Below are 21073 nucleotides of genomic sequence, written 5' to 3' on the forward strand. Positions count from 1 at the left end.
GGTATTAAAATGATTATTTTGTAATTATAAATCACTAAACGAAGAATACATTATTTATTAATTACTATTTGATTTTGCACAATAAAATTGCATCACAGTGATTTAAGTCATGACTTCCAGAACCATGTTAGTAATTCTAGTAATTAAAGCATTCAAAGTGTCAGTTTTGATGTCAGTCCATTTATTTTTGAAGTATTCCTCAACAAATTTCATGTTATTTGAACCTGGAAGTTCATCAACTTTCATTGTAAAAATAAAAAGAGACTTGTCAACTAAAGGTGTGAACTGGTCACAAAAAGAATGAAAAGCTTGGGCAGATATGCCACGAACATTTTCAAGATTCTTTACAACCATGACACCATTTTTTTCCAACTGCTCCTTATATCTTTGTATCAGAAGTCCATAATCCTTTAACAAGTCTGGAGAATTCAATTCTGAGTCTGTTATTACTATTGGCTTATTTGAACAATCTGTTATATTACAAATTGCATACTTAGAAAGTTGTTGAACAAGCTCTTGCAAAATAACTTCTCCTTTTTCATCATACAACAAAATAAAAGTTGATGGTTGATTCCTCTGAACTACATCATGTACTCCTGACTCAAAAGCAATCCAGAAGTAATCATCTTGTGTGGGAAATTTCTCCTTTATAGATTCTAGGTCACACATTTCTTTTGACAATGTTGATGAAACTATATCAAATACTTTCAATGATAACATAAAAATTGCCAAAACAATGGAAATCCAAAAAATATATCGTGGAAATATATTAGCAATTTCAGGTGTGGGTTGCTTCAACTTGATGTTATTCTTTAATTGTGCATTATCCAACTGTGGTTTCACTTTATCTTGTATATACGAGGATGATTCACTGCTATCTTCATCAGGAACATCTTCCGAGTTATCTACATCTGTTTCATTTGATTTTTGATCATCATCTTGTTCTTCAGTTTCAGATATATCACCATTTGATTCTTCAGGTAACAAATTTGAAGACTCATTTGTTAAATTTTCATCATTAAAATTAATTGGATTGCTAGACATTTTACTGTTATCAGCTATTTCATTAGATGAATGTAAAGGGCGTCGCCGGTGAGGCGTTGTGCGGCGCCCCATGGGTAGCTTTTGTGATGAATCCAGCTTGAAAAAACACTTGTCAAATATTTTTCGATAAGAAATTAATACACTTACCGTAGACATGGCTTAAATTTGACTTATCGGGCACATACTGTATTTTCTACGTTATTATGGTAACGGTCTAAATAATAAAAAAATACTGTTGTAAAACTAACTTTTTAGAGATCCCCTACATTGAAAAAACTGAAGTTAGGTTATGTCATGCACAAAATTTTCACGTTTGTCAGCTTTTGACACATGACATGCACACATGTTTGACAATTGTAAAAACGTCATCTTACAGCATATTGTTTATAAGCATTTTCTTAATTTGTAAAAATGAGTGAAAAAGCTGAAAGAGACAAAAAGGCGATAACAACTTTTTACGCAGAATTAAATCGTTTTGGTCAAAACGGAGAATATGAACGTGCGATTAAGGCGGCCAACAAGAGTGAGTTTATAACCTCAAAAAAACATATGCTTCAAGTATAAATCGTTTTAGTTTTAAATCTGGCTCCGCACGAATTTTTGGCTTTTTATTATAAGGTGGTGTGTCTAATTGAATTGTCAAAATTTGATGAAGCTGTCCGACTACTTAACGGAAATGCCCAATTTGACAAGTAAGTTGTTATTCTACGTGCATATATGATTGTGCGAATCCCTATTCTAGCATTTTTCATTTTCAGTCAACTGATCTTTGAAAAAGCGTATTGTTTCTATCGGGCTAATAAGCACGAAGAAGCACTCAAAACGATAAGCCAATTTGAAGATTTGGACTTGCGTTCTAAGGAACTTAAAGCGCAAATTTTATATCGTTTGGAGAGATACGATGAAGCGGCAACTTTATATCGTGATATTGTTAAAAACACCAATGATGATTATGAAGATGAGCGTCATACAAATCTTAGCGCTGTCATGGTATACCTCAATAATGAAGAAACAAAGGACAGAATTGAAGATTTGAGAGATAATACATATGAACTTTGCTATAACAAGGCCTGCTTATTGATTGCTCATGGTCAGTATGCTGAGGCTGAAAAGAAGTTACGTCAGTGTGAAAAGTTATGTAGAGAAATGTTGGAAGAAGAGGAATCTTCAGATGAAGAAATCGACGTAGAACTTGCATTGATAAGAATTCAACTTGCTTTTGTGTACCAGAAGCAAGGTCGTATAAAAGAAGCACATCAGTTGTACGTTTCCAATCTTAAAATTAAGTTGGACGATGTGGCTTTGATGGCTGTTGCTAGTAACAATGTTGTTTGTATCAATAAAGATCAAAATCTGTTTGATTCAAAAAAGAAAATGAAAGTTGCTTTGAATGACAGTTTGGTTTTTAAATTGCCGTCGAAACAACGAAAGTATATTGCACTGAATAACGCCATCATGAATTACTATATTCATCAAGTTGAACAGTGTGACAAAATTTGCAAACAAATTGAAAAGGCTTGGCCAGAGCTTGCTACTCACACAACCGTTTTGAAAGCACTCAATCTGCTCAAAGGAGATGACGCAAAGGAGGCAATAGCTTTATTGGAAAAAGCACCATTAAATGGTAAACAAGATGAATTATTTATCAAGCTGTGCATAGCTCAACTTTACCTGGTTCAGGTAAGGACGAAAAATTGTTTTAAAACTGAATTGCAACTGAACGTGTTGAGTTTTAAAATACAAGTACAATTTTCACCATGTAATATTTGTTTAAGGGGGATAAAACGAAGGCGTGCAAAATTCTAGAAAATTTGGGCGAAAATAGTTACAAACCAGGAATAGTGGGCGCTTTAACTACACTGTATTTAGGCCTGGGCCAAGAAGAACAAGCGTTGCGGGTCTTTGAAAGAAGCGTCGACTGGTATAAAAAGAACAAAAATGAAGAAGTTAATTTGACAAACATGTGGCGCCAAGCGGCCGATTTTCACATTAGAAATGGTCATCCGCAAGTCGCCGCCAACAGCTTGGAGGAGCTTCTAAAATGTAATAAAGACGACAAAAAAATCACCGCCCAACTTGTTTTAGCATGTTCACAAGTATGCATATGCAAATAAGATTTGGATAAAAATTTCACGTATGTTTGCAGTTTGATAAAGCTCGGGCGTTACAATTAAGCAAGCAATTGCCAACTATTGAAACTTTGTCAGCGAATATGGACGTCGAATCACTGCAAGCGTCATTGCCGTCAGCTTTCAGCTTAAAGAAGAGTCCCGCTGTTAAACAAGATTCACAGCCAGGGTAAGTTATTGCTCGATGTTAGACCAGGTGTTAACGTAAAATACTTAGAACTCCAAAATCTGAGGGTGGTATCGAAAAGAAGAAGAAACATAGAAAGCGTAAAGGTAAATTACCTAAAAACTACAATGCAAACGTCGCACCGGATCCGGAAAGATGGTTGCCAAAATATGAAAGGACGGGCTACAGAAAGAAGAGAGATCGTAGAGCGAAGGACGTAATCAAAGGCTCTCAAGGAACGGCTTCTGGACAAGCTGAACAATTGTAAGAAGAGGGCATTCACGTGAAATCAATTTAAAATAAAATGTTTTCAGTGATTTCTCGAGTAAAGTAACTGAGCAAGAAGCAGAGAGTCCCGTTGTTGAACCGTCACCGAGAGCAAAGTCGTATCAACAGAAGAAAGGACAACAAAAGAAAAAGAACAAGAGGCGTTAAAAATATGTCGTGGTTTATTTAAGTGGTGACAGAAATAAAGTTTTAGAATTAAATTCAAGTACTTGCTTTTTATCTTTTCAGTTTTTTTTAAGTAAATCAAAACGTAATTTGTGATTCAAACATTATATTTCATTAGATTAACATCGACAATTAAATATTAAAAAAGTGCAATATCCTGTGACACTTAATAACTAAAAATATAATTACAAAACATAATCCATCTCATATCTGATGTATTGATTTTTTGGGTCGTTTGCGATCCTCGGGTATCCCGCGACTAAAGCGTCCTGTCCACCAATATACAAAGAGTTATAAATTTTCCAGTACACATCACGAACTTTTCTGGCAGGATGGAACAATCCCTGCAACAAACATGAATTACATACTGTTGGAAATTTTCCCAAAATTGGTCTTACCTGTAAAGTGTATTGCAGTATCTTGATAGGTCCTAGGGCGACTCTCATACCTTCGATGGCGTCCATAAAGGCTTGGACTAAATGCGGCGACGTTTCAAAAATATTCGGCCACACGTAATTCAAAAGATGAATTAGCGCATCCTCACAGCCGAACCCGTACACCCCTAAAGCCATGTGTTTAATAGCGGCGCAAGCAGTTTGCCTATGAACTAAATCTCTATCCATTAAAGCGTCTTCTAGAAGTGGCGCAACGGCGTAAATGTAATCTTTCCCCATTTCGCCGATGTACTCAAATAAGAACGACAGCGACTTCAGAACACCATTTTGGACGTTCAATTCAGGAACTCTATATTCGTTCATCAGCGCGGGTAATACGGTGAACGGAGAACAAGTTTCTGCCACGATTGCAATAGCGACTGTCGTACAGACACGATTTTGTCGTTCTTGTACTTTTAAATTGTTTAATAAAGTGGCCAGAACGTCATGAGGGCCGATCGCTTTGGCTATATAACCGAAAGTATTGACAGTTGCTCGTCTAATTGCTTTTTTGTGTGCTTTCAACAGTTCGAGTAACTCGAAGCAGATTCTCATCCATTCTCTCGCGGAAACGTACTCGGGCCCTCGGTCGGCAATACGTCCGACCAGATCGATACAATTCTCTTGTACTTTTTCGTGGCGATTTTTCAGAATCGGAGTCAACCTCGGCAGTAGATCTTTGATAGGCGGAGTCATTTTCGTCATTCCTATTACGTTAACGATTGCCTTTAAGGCACCCAAAATTGAACCCAATACCTCTGGGTATTCTTCACCCAAGTATTCATAAAGGACGACACCGAGATGCCCCATCAATTTTTCTTCCTGACAGGTCTTCATGACCACAGCAATCCTCGAAATGAGATCCGCCGCTTGTTGACGCACCTTCGCCGACTTATTGTTGAGTCTCCACAGAATAGTACCGCAAATCTGAGGCAAGTAGGCTTTGACTCTTTTACCCAATTGATTAACAATAGTACCAAAACCGTTTAGCATGACCACATCTTCAGTGGTTTGTTCCTGGAACGCATAGAGGATGCCATCGATCAATTGTTCTTCTAAACGAGAATCAACATCGGCGGCTCCCAGATTTCCCATTATCTTTTCGATACTTTCCATCACCATTTTTCGGTACTGCTCATTTTCGTCTTTCAAATCGTCGACGATTCTATTGATTATTTCCGAGGCACCGACTTTATTAGCGATTTCCACCGTAGTATCGACCAACTGCCTGTAGTTACGTCGATCCAGCGCCATTCGATGATTCCAGAAGTGTTTAAAGAATTGTGGAAGAATCTCCTCTTTGATGTACTGCGGTTCCACACCGTCGGTTGAACAACACTGCTTCACCACTTTCAAAACGATTTTCTTCATTTCTTCATCAGGCGACTGGAATTCTCTAATCAAGATCAACATCACTTCTCTGGTGTAATAGTTGGCATATTCGGCATCCATAAGAGGAATCAAATAACCGATAGCTTTCAAGAATGCAGCCAAACCTTTACCGCGATGGGTCCTAATACCTTTCCACAACGGTTTGAGTACGGAATCGAAGCTTTCGATACCGTAAGGTGTGGCTGCTTCGGCTAAAGCGGCGATTCCCAAAGCGGTAATCGTTCTGACTTTCTGCTGTTCATCCACCAAACCGTGTTCGATGATTTCGACTAATGATTTAAGATGAGGCAAAATAGCACAACCCATCAAAATGGCGATCTGTTGTACGATTTTGATTCCGGTGTGTCTGGCTTGCCATGATTTTTTCGATCTACAAACGGCTTTCAAGAAAGGAAGCAAAGAAGGAATGCCCAGAGCAGACGCAACAACCGCGAAAGCTCTGGCGGTTGTATTTCGCACGTATTCATCGATGTTGTCAATGTCCGGTCTCATGGTTGAAATCATGGTCGCCAAACCGGCTGCTTTGGCCAGATTGGAAATGATTTCGCGGCCTTCGACACGAGCATAGTAATCTTCGTCGATGAGTAGAGGTTCAATGACGACCAAGATTTTGTGAACATACGGTCTAACTAAATCGTCAAGTTTGTATAGGATTCTGTCAATTACTTTGACCAACAAATGTCTCTCCTGATCTTCCAAAGTCGGACTCATCAGCAGAGGCAAAATTTGATTGAATAGCGGTCCAGCTCCGAATTCTCTTGATTTATCAGTGATCTGTCTCAGGGCAGCTTTTCGCATTGGTGGAGTTCCGTTTTTAATCTTTAACAACAGTTTCATGATTTTTCTTTCTTTCTGCTCTTCTGGACTCAACGCTTCTTCATCCACGTCGACGAGCAACTTGTCGAAATATTGGGCATCTTCCGGTTTCATAAAAGGCAAATTTTGTCCTTTTGGCTGATTATCGATGTATTTCGCTGTTTTATCCTCTTGTTGAATAAAGAAACCTTGCGGAGTATTAACCATAGGGGTTGGAGTCGCTGTAAGCTTCCTCGCAGGTGTCCTAATAGGTATGTATCCGGCTGGAGGTGGCAACACCTTGTAACCCGGTGGGAACATACCGTCCAACTCTTCATCGGAATAAGGTCTGTTCCTCTCGTCTATTTCTCTTTCCCACCTGTATGCTTGTAATTGTTCAGGTGTCATCGACGCCAAATGTCCAGGTGTAGGAGTAGCCATTCCCATTGCTTTGACTCCCACAGGTGTGGAACCACCAGGTGTCAGCATGGGAGTGGCATGACCAGGAGTACCATGCGGAGTTTGTGGTGTCATTGCTCCGGGAGTCATGGACGCTGACGGTGTTTGAACCGAGGGAGTTTCGTCCCAACGGGAACGACGTTTCGAGGCACCGGGAGTCGGTGTCTCTTGGATCAAGTCGGTTCCGGTACGATCTGTTCGGGGAGTTTCAGCCCAGCCACTCGAATGGCCTGGAGTTTCACGTTCGGTTTTAGGAGTCTCGTCCCAACGGTTACGTCGACTGGCGCTCTTGTCGTGGGCGGGAGTTTCCCTGCCCGGAGTTGCGGCACCGGGAGTTGCATCCCACATGCGGGTTGACTGACCAGGAGTTGCGCCGGGTGTTTCGCTGCCCTTGTGGCCGGGAGTTTCGTCCCAACGATGATCGGCTGGTGTTTTCTATTTAAATTTTATTGCAATTATTCTGTATTGAGCTACTTTGAATTACAAGGTATACAAATGCATACCAAAAAAAAAAAAAAACGTTTGAGATGTTCGTTTCTAAATTTTCTACTTTGTAAAAGTAAAAATCCGAATAAAAAAGTACTCACGTCAGCATCCCAAACAGGAGTAACAGCTCCACTGTTGGTGGAAACTGAGAGTGTTTTCTTTTTGTTTGGTACCACGACCTCGTCTACTGTTTGATCCCAGCGTCCTCTCTTCTTTGGTGCACTTTTTATTTCACCGTTCGTTGACTTTAGCGATCCCTCTTTTGATTTCTCCAAAATTTTCTTTCTCAACTGAAAGGAAATCATACATAAGTGGTCAAAAGAATCAACTTTGCCGAAGCAAAGGATTCCGTTGCCGAAAAATTAAGAACAAATTTTTGATTGGGACATATGAACAAATTTTTATTTAGTTGTAGTTTTATACTGACCTCATTTTCTTCTCCCTTGAGCATCTGCTCCTTCATAATCTGGGTGTACCCGCGAGCATTGATGTCGGGAGTTTTCCCACCTGTAAACATAAACGGCGTTGTAAAACGCAAATTAGTAAATGGAAGCACTTGTTTGCAAAAGAACTTTCAGATTTTTGTACTTAGTATCTGTTCTTTTCATTAATTAATTGTTAAAGATTTGATTACCTAAATTCACTCAAATTAATTGAGTTGATAAAAATATTCTTGAAGTTGAGTGAATCAGGTGAACAAATCTTGATACGTACGTGTGATTGTGCTCCATCACAAAACAGGCAGTTTCTTGCAAAACAACTGGTCAAATCGAACCTAGAAATAGGCTGGGGTAATTAATAATTTTCTATACATTGCATACACTCTTTCACTCTTGTAAGATTTGGTTTACCAACATTACATTTTATGGTAGTGATCCTTTAAAATCGCGTCGATTACTTCTTTAGGAAGACACCCCTAAATGTTGGAATCCAATACAGAACAAATTATTAGTTTCTTTGTACTGATTTTTATTTTATGCCTACTTTTCTCAGTTCCACTTTGAACTTTATTTTTTTTTTAAATCTCAATCCCTCATTCATCCATCTACTTTCATTGTCTTTCATATACCCCAATAATATACAAAACTTGAGATATTTGTATCACACTAATGGGTCACCAAAAATTATCTCAAATTTTATATAGACATGAACAAGTAAAAACAGTAAATAAAAAATTGTTGCATAATTGATTACTCACCGTCAGCAAATGGATCAACACGTTCTGGTGAGATAATCATCAGACGCCTTTTTTGTCGGTATTCATCTTCTCTGTCCGCAATAGTGGGCCTCCTTTTATCAGCAAATGGGTCATAATCTTTATCACTCTAAAATTATGCTTTAGTACAAGACTTTTACTGTTTTAACGATTTACCTGTGCCACATCATTGAGCAGAGCTACCGGTGCCCCTAAACCAGTTCTTTTTTGAGAATACCCCACATCTTCTTCTTCTTCATCGATTTCGTCATTGGCAGCAATCGAAGTAACATAACCTTCATATTTTCCTTTGCCGCCGCCTCCATCGTAGATTTCGCTATCAAAAAAGCCGCTCTCGCCTAAACCTACACCTTTGTCATTGCTTTCTACAGGAATTTCTTTCTTCTTTGATTGAATTTCGCGAATTTGCGCTTCGATATCTAAACGTATTACTACGTCAGAAAAATATTTGTCGTATAACATTAATCCATTACCTTCATGAGTTCTTGGAATATTTTCCATGATTTACAAGTTATTTCGCGATACACACATTCACTCTGGGCTTCTTCTTGTGGAATAATACAAACTCATCAAAATCAATGCCACAAATTTTACGCCAACAAAATGGCGGCGAAAATAAACTACTCACAGGACGACGTGCCAGGACGAGATCTCTGAGAATGTCTGGTAAAATATTCGATAAAGTTACTAGATAAACCGTGAGATAAACCTTCTATCTAGGGACTTTAATATTCGACTATAACATTCGATCAATCAAGATTGGTAGAACTGAGGAAGTTGCCTCGTTGCTATTTAAAATTTTGAATTTTTCCCCCCGCAAAAGTTACTCGTGACGTCATAATGCTCTAAACTTTTACTACAGAGTCTGTCGATTACGCATTCCCTCATTAGAATAAAATCCAAAAGACCACCCAATAAACCCCACGGAGCTCTTAAAGCTTGGGTTCTATTCGAACGCTCAAAATTTCTGGGTCGATTTTACGCCATGAGTTACTTTTCTTCTCCGCCACCCAATTTTCAACGAGGGACCGAGGGAGGCAACCAACTATACAAATTAGTCAGTTCCACCAACCTTGCGATTAATATTCTACAATGACATCTCACATTCTCACGTGAAGAAAATTGATGAACAAATGAACATATTCTAATAATTATTCAGCATTATCGTCACATCAATTTTAAACATTTGACGCTTTATCCATCATTGATGGGGAAACTCGTATCAATAAATTTTCAAAAATACATTTAAAAATAAACATGTAACATTGCTTTACTATTTTTTTAGTACATTTAGTAAATACAGTTTAAAATCTAACAAAATGTGCAGATAAATGTACTTATGATCGCCTTCTCTTATGATTTTCAAACACTGTATCATCTGATTTTCTTTTTCTATCTCTTCTGTTGTCATCATTGTCACTATGACGAGAATATTTCTTATCACGTCTTGACTTATCTTCATCAGATGTAGAACTATCCCAGCGTTTCTTTGATTTCTTTTTATCTTCTGAATCTCCATTTCTTTTGTTGATTTCCTTCTCCACACTCTCCAATTTTCTATAACAAAGATTGTTAGAAAAAAAATATCATTCTGAATTCATACTTACTTTATCAATGCCTTTTTTTGTTTTCTTGATAACAATTTAATTTGCCCAGATTCTCTAGTTTTTTCTTTCTTCTTCATTCTTTCCTGTTTTTCATCATCTGTTTCCTCCTCTGTACTTTCATTTCTTCGCTTAAATCTTTTTTGATTGGATTTCTTCTTGTCTTCATCTGAGGACATTTCAATATTTTTGGTTTTCTTGTTTTTCTTTCCTTTATTAACCTCTTTTTCTATTTTTTCTAGTTTCTTAAGTAAGGCTTTCTTTTGTTTCTTTGTAAATAATTTAATAAAACTCACAGCAGCATTTTCATCATTAGGTATATAGTCATAATTTGTTGTGCCTGTGTTGTTCAGATACTGTTTTTTAATAGCTAATCCATCTTCTCTCATCTGCTCAACAAGAGACTTCTGATCCATAATAGAAGCTGATTCTAAAGATCTTGCCACACTAGTTGACAAACTATACATTGGACATTCCTTATCCGTGTTGATATGACCCCACTTGTGACATTTAATGCACCTCACATTTCGAACTTGTATCCCAAAAGGTTGATCCCTGATTTCTTGGTCACCTTTACAGTAACTTTCACGAGGTGCGTTATATTTTCGTTGCCATTCAAATTTATACTCTGGTTCATTGTCCTCACGTTCACGCTCCTTCCGAGCTCCTGGAGGAGGCTCGTACATAAAGTTTATACTCAGCTTGTCTTTGCTTTCTTTGCTAAGCATTGCTTTATTGTCATGCAGATCTTGTTCTTTTTCATACTGCTGACGTAATTCTTCTTGCTTTTTCTTGTAGGCATCCGCCTTCTGTTCTGCCATCCATACTCGTTTGAGATTATCTCTTGAAGCCGGATGGAAAAACTTCTTACACATGTAATTATTGAATCCTTTACCCATTTTGCTTACTGTCGAATACTCAAAACAAAAACGAATCCAATATTTTTCAGCGTCCTTGGTAGAAAATCGACTTCTGAGAACTTTGCCGATGCACAATACGCAGTTAATACGTAAATAAATTGTCAACACAATGAACAATTAAAAGTAGAAGTATCTATTGATCACGACTCCGATAAGTGTAGTGTAAGTGGTACAAAACGGACAAGTTTTAAGTACACCAAAACGACAAAATTGACAAACTGAAACTCGTCAACGACGTTAACGAAAAGTCGTCAAGTCGCCTCAACGTCAAATGACTGAAATGACGTCAAACCAGAGATGTCAAACAATCTAAATCTATGCGTCAAACCCATAGAATACGCCGTCAAAGTCAAACCACAGTAGATTTACTCATTCAGTAGGGACAGCTAGGGTCGGCACCTTTGATGTTTCGTCAGCCAGATTTTTTAATAGCATGGCGGTATTGGCGGTCCTTGCTAGAAAATGCCATAGATGGCAACACCATCGTTCGCGGCAATTTCATTCATTGCACTCAGCCAGCTTGAGTTCTGAGAGAAAACGCCATATGCATTGAGTTGGTGAACGACAAAGATGGACAATTGGAAAGATGCAAAAGTGCGCTACGGAGATTTTTCTATTTCTATGCGTCCGTTTTCACCATCGGTTCTACATGGTTGGTTTGCGGCAAATAGAAAGGAACTTAAGAAACGGAAAGAAATTTTCTTTCTATCAAGATACATGGTTCCAGTACTGATCTCAAAAGGTGTTTTTTTTTTAATTTGGCGTCGAAGTTGTTGGAGAGGCAATTGAGTCTGCACCACTGATGTAAAGGCGTAAGATTTAAACAGTTGATCCGTGATCCGTATAGCTCATTCACAATCGACTCTTCAACGCCAACTTCGACGCAAAATTTTAAAAAACACTCGTTGTAATATAGAAATTAGAGATGAGCGATCCGGTGATTTTTCAAGAACGTCGTTCCTGGTGACCGTGATTTCAAACAGTTACCGTGATCACTGATCACGACTAATTTTTACAGGAAATCGTTATCGCTAAATCACTCAATACACACATTTGATGCAGTTACTTTAGTTGCAGTTATTTTAAGCAGTTTATAAACTATAATTTAAAAGATAAATATTAATGTATTATTACACTCCGGCTTATCATGAACAGAACAGGTACGTTATCACTCCAGATTTAGCTTGGCAGAAATTGCTACCTTTCAGTAAGATAGCTTTTGTTTTGTAATAGTGCCAGATGGTAATAACATTTCAGGTTACATAATTCTGTAAGGAAAAATAGGAAAATGCTAAAGTTACAATTTATATTTTGTTGTGTGTCAGGTAACGACAAGCAAGTAACTGCATAATAACCAGCGATTTAAGAATTTAAGAAAATATGTAGTGAAATCACTAATCACGGTTACTTCGAATATTTGATCACGGTGGTTACTCGTGATTTCCGAGTCACGGTGATAAAATCACCGGTAGTGAAATATCGCTCATCTCTAATAGAAATCAGGGCGTGAAGGCGCCAAAAACAGCAGCGCCACGCTACGAGCATCTTGTAAAGGACCGCCGCTGCGAAGACATGCGTATTCGAATTTGGCGATAACCGAAACGGCTCCGTGTCCCTATTGAATGAGTAAATCTACTGTGGTCAAACTAAGTCAAACCACAGAACACTTAACATAAGAACTGAAACTTCCTAAACGTTGGCAACGCAAAATGCAGCGATCCTCGTAGTCGGCTGGCAAACTAAATGACCGCGCGAAAAATTTGAACGCAACCATCTTTATACAGTGCGTTCGTAAAGTTCGGAATAAATTCGATAAAATTGTAAGTATTAATTTCTGAGAAAAATCCTCGAACAGGTCAACTTTGTTTTTAAAAAGTGCATATTGTTCAGTACTTTACTTATGTTCACAGCTTGTCATCTCCTAATAATGACCTCATCAATCATTTTTTTAAATGACAACCCCCATTTTTTTTTTTTTTTGGTACGCCTTCATACTAGCTAAACCAACGGTGACCAACCTTTTTGTTCTCGAGTGCCACTTTATTTGACTAAAAATATTTCACGTGCCCCTTTTTCATTCTTCTGAAAGATAATGCATATGTAAGTACCCCCGCCCTAGTAAGTAATGTGAATCGAATAACAGGAAAAAAGTTTTTACTTCGCGTAAGTATTATGATGAGATTATGACCGCGTGCCAATAGTGGCACGCGTGCCGCGGTTTGGCCACCGTTGAGCTAAACGATCAATGAAAAAAATTGAAACCTTACAGAACAATTTTTTTGAGAAAATGACAAATTTTACTTAAAAAATTTAACTTAATTTTCTAGCTACAAACACTCGTGTGTCAGGGCTGCTTGAAAAAATTTCCGACAATATATCTGTCCCTTGGTATATTATAACTATATGACAATTCAACTCGCACTCTCTCGACCAATCAGATTTACGAAATTGGTCAGTAGGGACCAATCACGTTTGTTTTAAAAAAATTGCCGGGGAAATTTTCGCTATTTATTGACGAATTGCTATATACCGGGTGATCAAGAAGGACTGTTTAAGTTGGCAATACAATTAAGAAAATTTTTATTTATAACACTGTAACTGGATATGTTTTGTTGGTTTATTTGACAAATATCTGATATAGGTATAGGATTAACAACGACAAGCCACCAACAACCGGAAATTACTTCTGTTATACGATTTAAAATACGATTCAGTGTTACCAACTTAAACAGTCCTTATTGATCACCCCGTAAATATCAACCTTTTTTAAATCGTAAACTACTGTTCAGGTATTTCTTTCATTGAATTTTTCAATCTTTGCTCGGTGAATTGTCATGCCGAATACAAACTCGTGGGTACGACCATGACGGATATTTTCTCCTCAGACCACTCGTATTTGTTTCTGTTTCTTAAGACAATTTTCACTTTGATTTCGTTCGCTTCGCTCACTCGTGTAAATTGTCGCCGAAACAAATACTCGTATCTGAGATCGAAAATTTCCGGCAATTTCGTACCCATTCGTTGCATTACTTATGAAAAAAGTAAATTTGGTTTAAAACAAAAAAAACAAATTTACTTTTTCACTTTGAAATCTTAACAATTTTACCTTTTAAAAAAATATGATAATAAAATTAAACACAAAATATAACTATACCTATATTGAACGAAAAAAAGACACAAATAAGAAAAGACTTCACTTTCACCTGTTCCACAATAATTATGGTCTTGAAGATCAAAATTGGAAAGGTCCACTATTTCACTATCTTGAGAATGCGAGGAAGGTTTTTAATCAAAACGTTTGCAAACCGCAGTCGATGTTGTAGCCTGATGACATGAACAATCAATACATTTTTCTTTTTGCATTAAACAGTCTCGACATTTTCTTCAGAAAAGGGAAGCTGTTTCAAAACTACACAATCTCCACTTGCAGAATGTTCATAAGGTTTTGGTACACACCCACAGTCCGCCCATATGGGGTGACCGGGGTGGTATAAAATGCCAATGTAGGTAACTACCTATTTCGTGGTTTGTCAGAGGTTCCATCACATTTGCTCCGAAGTGTTCTGATTTGATTAAATTGTGACTTGAATCGTTTTATGGCAAGCTCTCTCGAATGACGTAAATTAAGAGGGTTGTTGCGAAAAGGAAGTTTCACGGTAAATCTCCCGGACAATAGGCCGTATTTATAAAAATGAAGTATTCACTTTGAAGTACCTAAAAGGTACGAGTACCTATGAGTAAAAGGTAGCACCAAGAAGGAAAAGGTTGAAGTAAAAGGTCTCCATCTCCTAGGAGCTTAGCTAACTATGTTGTATGTGTAGGTCATATATCTATTAACTAGTAATAAATAACTAGATTAACTAGTAGTTAATAGATATATGGTGTAAGTTGTTCGCCGCATAAGGGCGGCAAATTGCAAATTAAAGGGACGGCATTTTGATCGATTTATGGGTACTTATGTCTTCAGCAAAAATTATTGAAACATATTCTAGGTCTTACCATGGATCTACCAATAGCAGATTCTAAATCATAGCAATTACTGGCCAGATAAATTTACTTGAAGGTGAATAAACCGGGCCTAAATACACTCACCGGCATAAAATTCGACCCATCTAATGTTTTTATCTTTTTATCTTTAATAAGGAGGCGATTTTGGTCCGCGGCGGAATTATAAGCACGAAGCCCGAAGGGACGAGGGATTATAAGACGCGAAAGCTTTGAAAAAAATACATGATTTGTTCTCAAAAATCAAGAGTTTATGTTGTTGGTTGCCAATGTGATGCAACAAATAAAATAGCTATTAAAATTAATTGTTGTTCTTTTAGGCCTTAGGGCGCAAAAGGCATTATTTACGCCTGCAAATTACTGTATAAATGACTTCATTTTGATACGATTTTACAAAAAAAAAATGTTTTGCCCAAAATCGATTTTTTAAATTTTATAGTTCTGAATGAAGTGATACTGGAAAATTGTATGCACACATTTGAAGCCTTATATCAATGGAATGTAACCCTAAAGTTTCGTGATTTTTACTAATTTTTTAATAGGGTTTATCGTGCGGGCGGTAAAACTTGAATTACCCTGTACTATTCTCAGATGGCGCTGAAACTCGGGTTACGGTACGGTTACGGTGGTTACGGTTACAAAAGTAAAGCGTAAAGCACGCTTCTGCTTTTGTGATTACTGATTACTGATTGAGTGACGTTAAAGTGACGTTTAACAGGTCGACATTCCATTTTCCCCAAATTGCACAAATTCTATTTATTTCATTCTTTTGTAATAATGAGCGAAAAACGGGTAGTGGTTTTTAAAAATGGAACAAATTTCAGCGGAGAGGTTATTGTTTTCATTAATATAATTGAACCTTACTCTTACATTGAGCTTGTCTTCAGGTTTTCGTACTTCCGCGAACCTTGGAGGAGCTAATGAGCCAAGCATATTTAAAGTTTAACACGAAAGTTCGACGGATATTTATAGAAGACGGTACAGAAGTAAATGAAATTTCGTTCATACGCAATAATGATACTTTGTACATATCCAGCGGTGAAGATTTTATAGTTCCTCCCAAAAATGATTCAAAACGTGTGAAGTGTTCTGACTGGGTAACTTTAAATGTAGGTGGGAAGTATTTTACGACGTCTAAAAGCACATTAACAACAAAAGAACCAGATAGTATGCTAGCTAGAATGTTTGCTGGTGATGATGATGGTTATTTATTTACACCTAGCAATGTTGACAAAAACGGCGCATTCCTTATCGACAGAAGCCCTTTATATTTTGAACCTATCATAAACTACTTAAGAAATGGTCAATTAATATATGATAATAATATTAATCCTGAAGGCATCTTAGAAGAGGCACGATTCTTCGGTATAGAATCAATAATTCCTACTTTAGAACAAATGATAAGCCAACAGAATGTAAATAGGGATAATTTACCTTTAACAAGACGAGATGTGATAGATGCCTTAATCAGAAGTGCCTTCACAACAGAATTGAGGTTCCAAGGAGTCAATTTATCAGGAGCTGATTTGAGTAAATTAGATTTGCGTTACATCAACTTTAAATATGCTAATTTACAAGGTTGTAAACTTACTGGTTCAAATTTAAGTTATTGCTGTTTAGAAAGGGCTGACTTATCATATGCTAATTTAGATGGAGCACAACTTCTCGGTAACTAGCACATACAACTTCTGAGAACTGTAATATTAACATAATTTTGCAGGAGTGAAGTGTTTGTGTGCCAATTTAGAAGGTGTCAGCATGAAAAATTCTAATTTTAAGGATCCAGCTGGTGGAAGGGCTAATATGGAAGGTGTTAATTTGAAAGGTGCCAACTTGGAGGGAAGTGATATGGGTGGTGTTAACTTGAGGGTGGCAACTTTAAAAAATGCCAACTTACAAAATTGTGATCTAAGGGCTGCCGTTCTGGCAGGAGCAGATCTAGAAGTTAATAAAAGAATATCTGGATGACTTGTTTATTAATAAATGATTTGTTGCAGTTTTGTGACTTATCGGGCAGTGACTTACATGAGGCCAATTTAAGAGGAGCTAATTTGAAAGATGCAGCATTTGAGCTAATGCTCACTCCACTGCACATGTCTCAAACTATTCGCTAAACATATTTGACGATGGTTGTACAACCTGTGATTTGTAATATGGTGTAAAGTTGACTCAAGTTGCAAAAAACACTTGTCATTTGCAACAGCACTTTTATGATGGCATTAGTTATTTGAATTTACTTTAAAACTGTACTTGTATGGAAAATATTCAATCCAAACTATGATTTTGTGACCCCTTTGTGCCTTTATTTGGTTCAAAAATATTGAAAAAATGCTGTTGCAAATGACCAGTGGTTTTTTGCAACTTGAGTCAACTATACTTTTTTATATGGAAAATGAGAAATATTTCTGAGTACTTTTCAGTATTTAAGTGTCAGTGTCTAAAACTAAGATCTAAAGAGGCAGATTTAAAATTGAACATTTTTCATGTGGAAAAGTAAACACCTATAAGATGTTTTGTAAAAAATATATAAAATAATTAAAATAGATTAGGGTTGTGTAAGTACCATGTGTAGATAATACTCACTTTTTAACTTGTATATTGTTATTTAAATCAGATAAATAAAGTAATAAATAACAGTAAAAGGAGATAATTTATTTTGTCGTGTGAATGGACCTTTAGGTTGCAATTTCAACAAAATTGCAACCGGCCTTGAACGAAATGTCAAAATGATTCGGTAACCAAGAAAAAGATAAACATTTTGAAAGTGGGCAAGTGTTTATGGTGATAGTGAATTTGTGATAACATTTCTGAATGAAACATAGAAAATGAGTGTTGAAGAAAGCATTTGCGAGCCCGAAAAGGCCATACCACTACCGGAAAATCGCGGTAAGTTGATATTTTCCCGAGTTTTGACGCAAGGAAAAATCTCGATTTTCCTTAGTTGAAGAAAATTCAAAGCAATCTTTTCGTAAAAAAGTTTGGGAATATTTGGAGAAGAACAAATTGGTTAACTTCCCTCGCCCCGCTTTCGGTCGCATTCCGAATTTTAAAGGGGCCGAAAAAGCGGCGGCTAAACTTCTAGATTTAGAAGAATTCAAAACCGCCAGATCTGTCGAGGTAAACCCAGACAAGCCGCTAGAGGCGTCGAGAATTCTGGTTATAGAAAATAATAAAATTCTGTATGTGCCTATCCCGAAGCTGCAAGAAGGCCTTCTGAAAAAACTTTCATTTTGCTATGATGACAAGCCAAAAAATATCAAACAGATTGTTACTAGATGGGGAATAGAAACTGTGGGCAAATCTGTTGATTTTGAGGACGACCTCCACATTGACTTGTTTATTTTGGGAAGTGTGGCAGTTTCGAGGGATGGATATAGGATTGGTAAAGGCAAGGGATATGCCGATCTAGAATATGCAATTCTCAAGGAGATGAAAGCTGTTGATGACGATACGACAATTGTCACAACAGTTCATGACTCACAAGTTTGTTCAACACAAACATTTATAAATCACTCTAAATTTTCTATAATCATTTCAGGTTTTTGATTCTTTGCCAAATGACATTTTTAACAAACATGATGTGCCTCTTGATTATATTTTGACACCTACAGAGATCATAAAAGTTGAAAGAAAACTGTCGAGACCCAAAGGAATTTATTGGGATCTGCTTTCACAAAGACGTCTGAATCTCATGCCAATTTTACAGAAAATTAAAGATGCTCACGCTAGGTAATACACGCTTAAAGTACATTATGAGGCTTTGTTAAACCTTTTGGCACAAGTTTTGGAATAATTGAATTATATTAATACCTCGCCCAAAGATGTGTAAATTATACAGTATCAGTGGTACTCATTGTCTGAAACCTCACACAAGGTGTTCTCCTCTTGTTACTAGTGGTACCTAATTAATCAATTTCTGTATTTACCTGGTAGACATGGGGGTCAGCAAATCAAATAAAATATTATTTCTTCAGTTTGTGGAAAAGTATCTTTCTTATTCAGACTTTTGAACGCCATCTTAAAGTTTATTAACTTGGCTTTTCAAATAAGTATATTAAGGGCCAGTTTACAGAAAGAGAATTAAATATTTAATTCGAAATAAATTTTAATGCGCGATTAACCCATGAATCCGATTTGTTCAATCTGATCACATGTTCAGTTAATCTGGCATTTTATTACCATGAACTTAATTTCGCTTCTGTAAACTAGCCCTTACTAACATAAATATAAATAAGTATAATATATTTAGGCGTATTCATTATTTACTCTTTTTTGTATTGAGTGCTGAGGGTTGGTTCTCTCCATTTTGTAAACTTTTATGAAACAAGACAAGTTAATCAACAAGAGACCCGAAGGTATATTTTTTTACTTTTAAATTATGTTTTACTTTACTGTGTCCTTAATACGATGTGATTTCCAAACCGCAGACAATATTTTACAGATCACCTTTGAATAAATAAATTAGTAATCTTTAAGAAGCAATAAATATAAAGTGCACTTGATATTTTTAGAAAATGTTTAAATGTTAGCATCTGTAACTAATAGTATTGTTTAACTGTTTCGTCTTGAAGCGAGGGTAGAGACACGACGTTGAAAGAAGTGGACACCGATGTGGAGACGGAAGAAAAACGAAGATCAATCAAAGCCAAAAGATTTCCACAACAGCGGCCAAAACCTGACAAGGTGATGCAAGAGAACGGAATTACAAATAGCGTCGACAATCAAAAACCGCGAAAAGGAAGATTTTTCAGAAGAACCAGATCAACTCAAGTGACCAACGAGAACGAAGATCCGGTAATAAAATGATCTAATCCTTGTGTACTCGTTATCTATGAAGTTGTTTCAAGGGCAACAAAGAGAACAGTGCCACGCAGATGATGAAGAAAAAGACTCGACCGTTTCGTCGAAATTCGCGCCGGCTTCAGGTCGATTTTTCCCTGGTCGTAAGTAATATCGATAGAAACGTACGCGTGCGTCACCTGAAAGACGCCCTCATCGGCCACGGAATTAAACCGAACAACATCACATGGCGCGGTTACAAGGGCTTCTGTTATTTGCATTACGCCAAACCTGTGAAGAAAGAAGCAGCGGATAAAGTGGTCGAAGAGAAGCCTTTCGCGGTTGATAACGTCATCGAGATACTCCAAACTCTGAAGTTGAATCCTGAATCGACAACTAATTTGAGTGTTAAAGTCATGGAACCGATCACTCGAATCGAGACGACCGACGTTACGGCCGTTTGAAGAAACGACGAAACTTCCCGTCTGGCTTCCATTACTTGCCTTAGTAGTACTTTTGTGTTTTAGATTTTATTTGGAGTTTGCCTTCAAGTACAACAGTTTTTTTTAGTTCCTGTTATTACGTAAAACGTAATTTAGAAAAAGACTAATTTTTATAAAAAGGCTTGAACGTTCGACATGACGTGTTTGTAATTTGTTGGATAACAATATAGGTTTTTTCGATATTCCTCTTTTATTAAAAAATATAATTTGGTACATCACTTTTGGTCATGGTTAAAAAAGAGTTCAGGTGCCTTCAGTACGTTCTACTGGTGAAGGTGTCCTGTCTATAAAGTCTATATTTTGCAGCTTGTTTTGAATGTCGCTGACGCTACACAATTTTTCTTCATTCTTCCTCTCCGGTAACTGTAATTGACTCTTGTTACTACTTTCACTGCCTTCACTCTCCTCATACTTCTTCATTTTACAATTGGAATTGATCATGGTTTCCAGTTTTGGACAACCTGTGCATTTGTGCAGTTTTTCTTTAGGCTCGGTTTCCTCTTTTAAAGGATCGGAGGATCTCATCGCCAACTCCAGTTCCCTTTCCCAAGCTTGTTCCTTTCGTTCGCGCTCCCTTTTCTCCAATTCTTGATATCGATTGTACACCTTAAAATCAGGAATTATACTTCCTTGAAGGTCCATGGGCGAATCTGCGTCCTGAAATTCATCCATTAGTAAACATTTTGTA

The 21073-nt window shown here is 37.1% G+C and overlaps 7 protein-coding genes across 13 annotated transcripts in view; 3 read left to right on the top strand and 4 right to left on the bottom strand.

Annotated features, from left to right (window-relative positions):
- Window positions 1-35: 35 nt before the first annotated feature.
- On the bottom strand, window positions 36-1333 carry LOC138125593 (uncharacterized). Its single transcript, XM_069041009.1, has 2 exons — window positions 1192-1333; window positions 36-1140 (listed from the first exon to the last, which is right to left on the bottom strand). Exons 1-2 carry the CDS (start codon window positions 1198-1200, stop codon window positions 103-105), a joined length of 1047 nt encoding a protein of 348 aa, XP_068897110.1. The 5' UTR covers window positions 1201-1333; the 3' UTR covers window positions 36-102.
- Window positions 1334-1426: 93 nt separating this feature from the next.
- Srp72 (signal recognition particle 72) lies at window positions 1427-3832 on the top strand. Its single transcript, XM_069040998.1, has 7 exons — window positions 1427-1567; window positions 1619-1736; window positions 1803-2724; window positions 2820-3140; window positions 3191-3342; window positions 3391-3603; window positions 3654-3832. Exons 1-7 carry the CDS (start codon window positions 1456-1458, stop codon window positions 3772-3774), a joined length of 1959 nt encoding a protein of 652 aa, XP_068897099.1. The 5' UTR covers window positions 1427-1455; the 3' UTR covers window positions 3775-3832.
- A 49-nt stretch (window positions 3833-3881) lies between these two features.
- On the bottom strand, window positions 3882-9239 carry Sf3b1 (splicing factor 3b subunit 1). 2 transcript variants are annotated; one of them, XM_069040987.1, is made up of 7 exons: window positions 9048-9239; window positions 8731-8993; window positions 8557-8683; window positions 7786-7865; window positions 7460-7648; window positions 4191-7307; window positions 3882-4136 (listed from the first exon to the last, which is right to left on the bottom strand). In XM_069040987.1, the coding sequence occupies exons 1-7, from the start codon at window positions 9073-9075 to the stop codon at window positions 3978-3980; spliced, it is 3963 nt and encodes a 1320-aa protein (XP_068897088.1). In that variant the 5' UTR covers window positions 9076-9239; the 3' UTR covers window positions 3882-3977. The 2 variants fall into 2 exon arrangements, with proteins under 2 accessions (XP_068897088.1, XP_068897089.1); XM_069040988.1 differs by lacking the exons at window positions 8731-8993; window positions 9048-9239 and adding an exon at window positions 8073-8133 and having other exon boundaries at window positions 8557-8626.
- A 579-nt stretch (window positions 9240-9818) lies between these two features.
- Window positions 9819-11408, bottom strand: LOC138125592 (corepressor interacting with RBPJ 1). Its single transcript, XM_069041008.1, has 2 exons — window positions 10182-11408; window positions 9819-10131 (listed from the first exon to the last, which is right to left on the bottom strand). Exons 1-2 carry the CDS (start codon window positions 11075-11077, stop codon window positions 9912-9914), a joined length of 1116 nt encoding a protein of 371 aa, XP_068897109.1. The 5' UTR covers window positions 11078-11408; the 3' UTR covers window positions 9819-9911.
- A 4360-nt stretch (window positions 11409-15768) lies between these two features.
- Window positions 15769-17745, top strand: LOC138125591 (BTB/POZ domain-containing protein KCTD9). The gene is made up of 4 exons (XM_069041007.1): window positions 15769-15934; window positions 15991-16771; window positions 16824-17047; window positions 17101-17745. The coding sequence occupies exons 1-4, from the start codon at window positions 15881-15883 to the stop codon at window positions 17215-17217; spliced, it is 1176 nt and encodes a 391-aa protein (XP_068897108.1). The 5' UTR covers window positions 15769-15880; the 3' UTR covers window positions 17218-17745.
- Window positions 17746-17818: 73 nt separating this feature from the next.
- Window positions 17819-20567, top strand: lost (methenyltetrahydrofolate synthase domain-containing protein lost). Its single transcript, XM_069041006.1, has 5 exons — window positions 17819-17989; window positions 18045-18586; window positions 18642-18832; window positions 19675-19897; window positions 19951-20567. Exons 1-5 carry the CDS (start codon window positions 17929-17931, stop codon window positions 20344-20346), a joined length of 1413 nt encoding a protein of 470 aa, XP_068897107.1. The 5' UTR covers window positions 17819-17928; the 3' UTR covers window positions 20347-20567.
- LOC138125589 (serine/threonine-protein kinase 32B) overlaps window positions 20557-21073 on the bottom strand; it is a 110394-nt gene continuing 109877 nt past the window's right edge. For 5 of the 6 annotated variants that reach the window (XM_069041001.1, XM_069041000.1, XM_069040999.1 and 2 more), the window contains one exon: window positions 20557-21042. In XM_069041001.1, coding sequence (XP_068897102.1) covers window positions 20629-21042 — 414 coding nt within the window. In that variant the 3' untranslated portion in view covers window positions 20557-20628. The remainder of the gene's footprint in view (window positions 21043-21073) is intronic. The other variant, XM_069041004.1, reaches the window with a different exon arrangement.

Source organism: Tenebrio molitor, chromosome 3 (assembly GCF_963966145.1).
Source record: "Tenebrio molitor chromosome 3, icTenMoli1.1, whole genome shotgun sequence".
Lineage (NCBI taxonomy): Eukaryota > Metazoa > Arthropoda > Insecta > Coleoptera > Tenebrionidae > Tenebrio > Tenebrio molitor.

What these genes read in the sequence shown, in the direction of transcription:
- LOC138125592 (XM_069041008.1), bottom strand. Translation starts at nt 11,077, where the DNA reads ATGGGTAAAGGATTCAATAATTACATGTGTAAGAAGTTTTTCCATCCG. An exon ending in CAAAAAAAGGCATTGATAAA is followed by an intron (nt 10,132 to 10,181) that starts GTAAGTATGAAT and finishes TCTTTGTTATAG; the next exon opens with AAAATTGGAGAGTGTGGAGA.
- lost (XM_069041006.1), top strand. Translation starts at nt 17,929, where the DNA reads ATGAGTGTTGAAGAAAGCATTTGCGAGCCCGAAAAGGCCATACCACTA. An exon ending in ACCACTACCGGAAAATCGCG is followed by an intron (nt 17,990 to 18,044) that starts GTAAGTTGATAT and finishes GATTTTCCTTAG; the next exon opens with TTGAAGAAAATTCAAAGCAA. An exon ending in CCAACGAGAACGAAGATCCG is followed by an intron (nt 19,898 to 19,950) that starts GTAATAAAATGA and finishes AGTTGTTTCAAG; the next exon opens with GGCAACAAAGAGAACAGTGC.
- Sf3b1 (XM_069040987.1), bottom strand. Translation starts at nt 9,075, where the DNA reads ATGGAAAATATTCCAAGAACTCATGAAG. An exon ending in TATTCCAAGAACTCATGAAG is followed by an intron (nt 8,994 to 9,047) that starts GTAATGGATTAA and finishes TAATACGTTTAG; the next exon opens with ATATCGAAGCGCAAATTCGC. An exon ending in CTCCTGTTTGGGATGCTGAC is followed by an intron (nt 7,308 to 7,459) that starts GTGAGTACTTTT and finishes AAATTTAAATAG; the next exon opens with AAAACACCAGCCGATCATCG.
- Srp72 (XM_069040998.1), top strand. Translation starts at nt 1,456, where the DNA reads ATGAGTGAAAAAGCTGAAAGAGACAAAAAGGCGATAACAACTTTTTAC. An exon ending in GGAAATGCCCAATTTGACAA is followed by an intron (nt 1,737 to 1,802) that starts GTAAGTTGTTAT and finishes TTTCATTTTCAG; the next exon opens with TCAACTGATCTTTGAAAAAG. An exon ending in TCTGGACAAGCTGAACAATT is followed by an intron (nt 3,604 to 3,653) that starts GTAAGAAGAGGG and finishes AAATGTTTTCAG; the next exon opens with TGATTTCTCGAGTAAAGTAA.
- LOC138125591 (XM_069041007.1), top strand. Translation starts at nt 15,881, where the DNA reads ATGAGCGAAAAACGGGTAGTGGTTTTTAAAAATGGAACAAATTTCAGC. An exon ending in AGATGGAGCACAACTTCTCG is followed by an intron (nt 16,772 to 16,823) that starts GTAACTAGCACA and finishes ATAATTTTGCAG; the next exon opens with GAGTGAAGTGTTTGTGTGCC. An exon ending in TGGCAGGAGCAGATCTAGAA is followed by an intron (nt 17,048 to 17,100) that starts GTTAATAAAAGA and finishes GATTTGTTGCAG; the next exon opens with TTTTGTGACTTATCGGGCAG.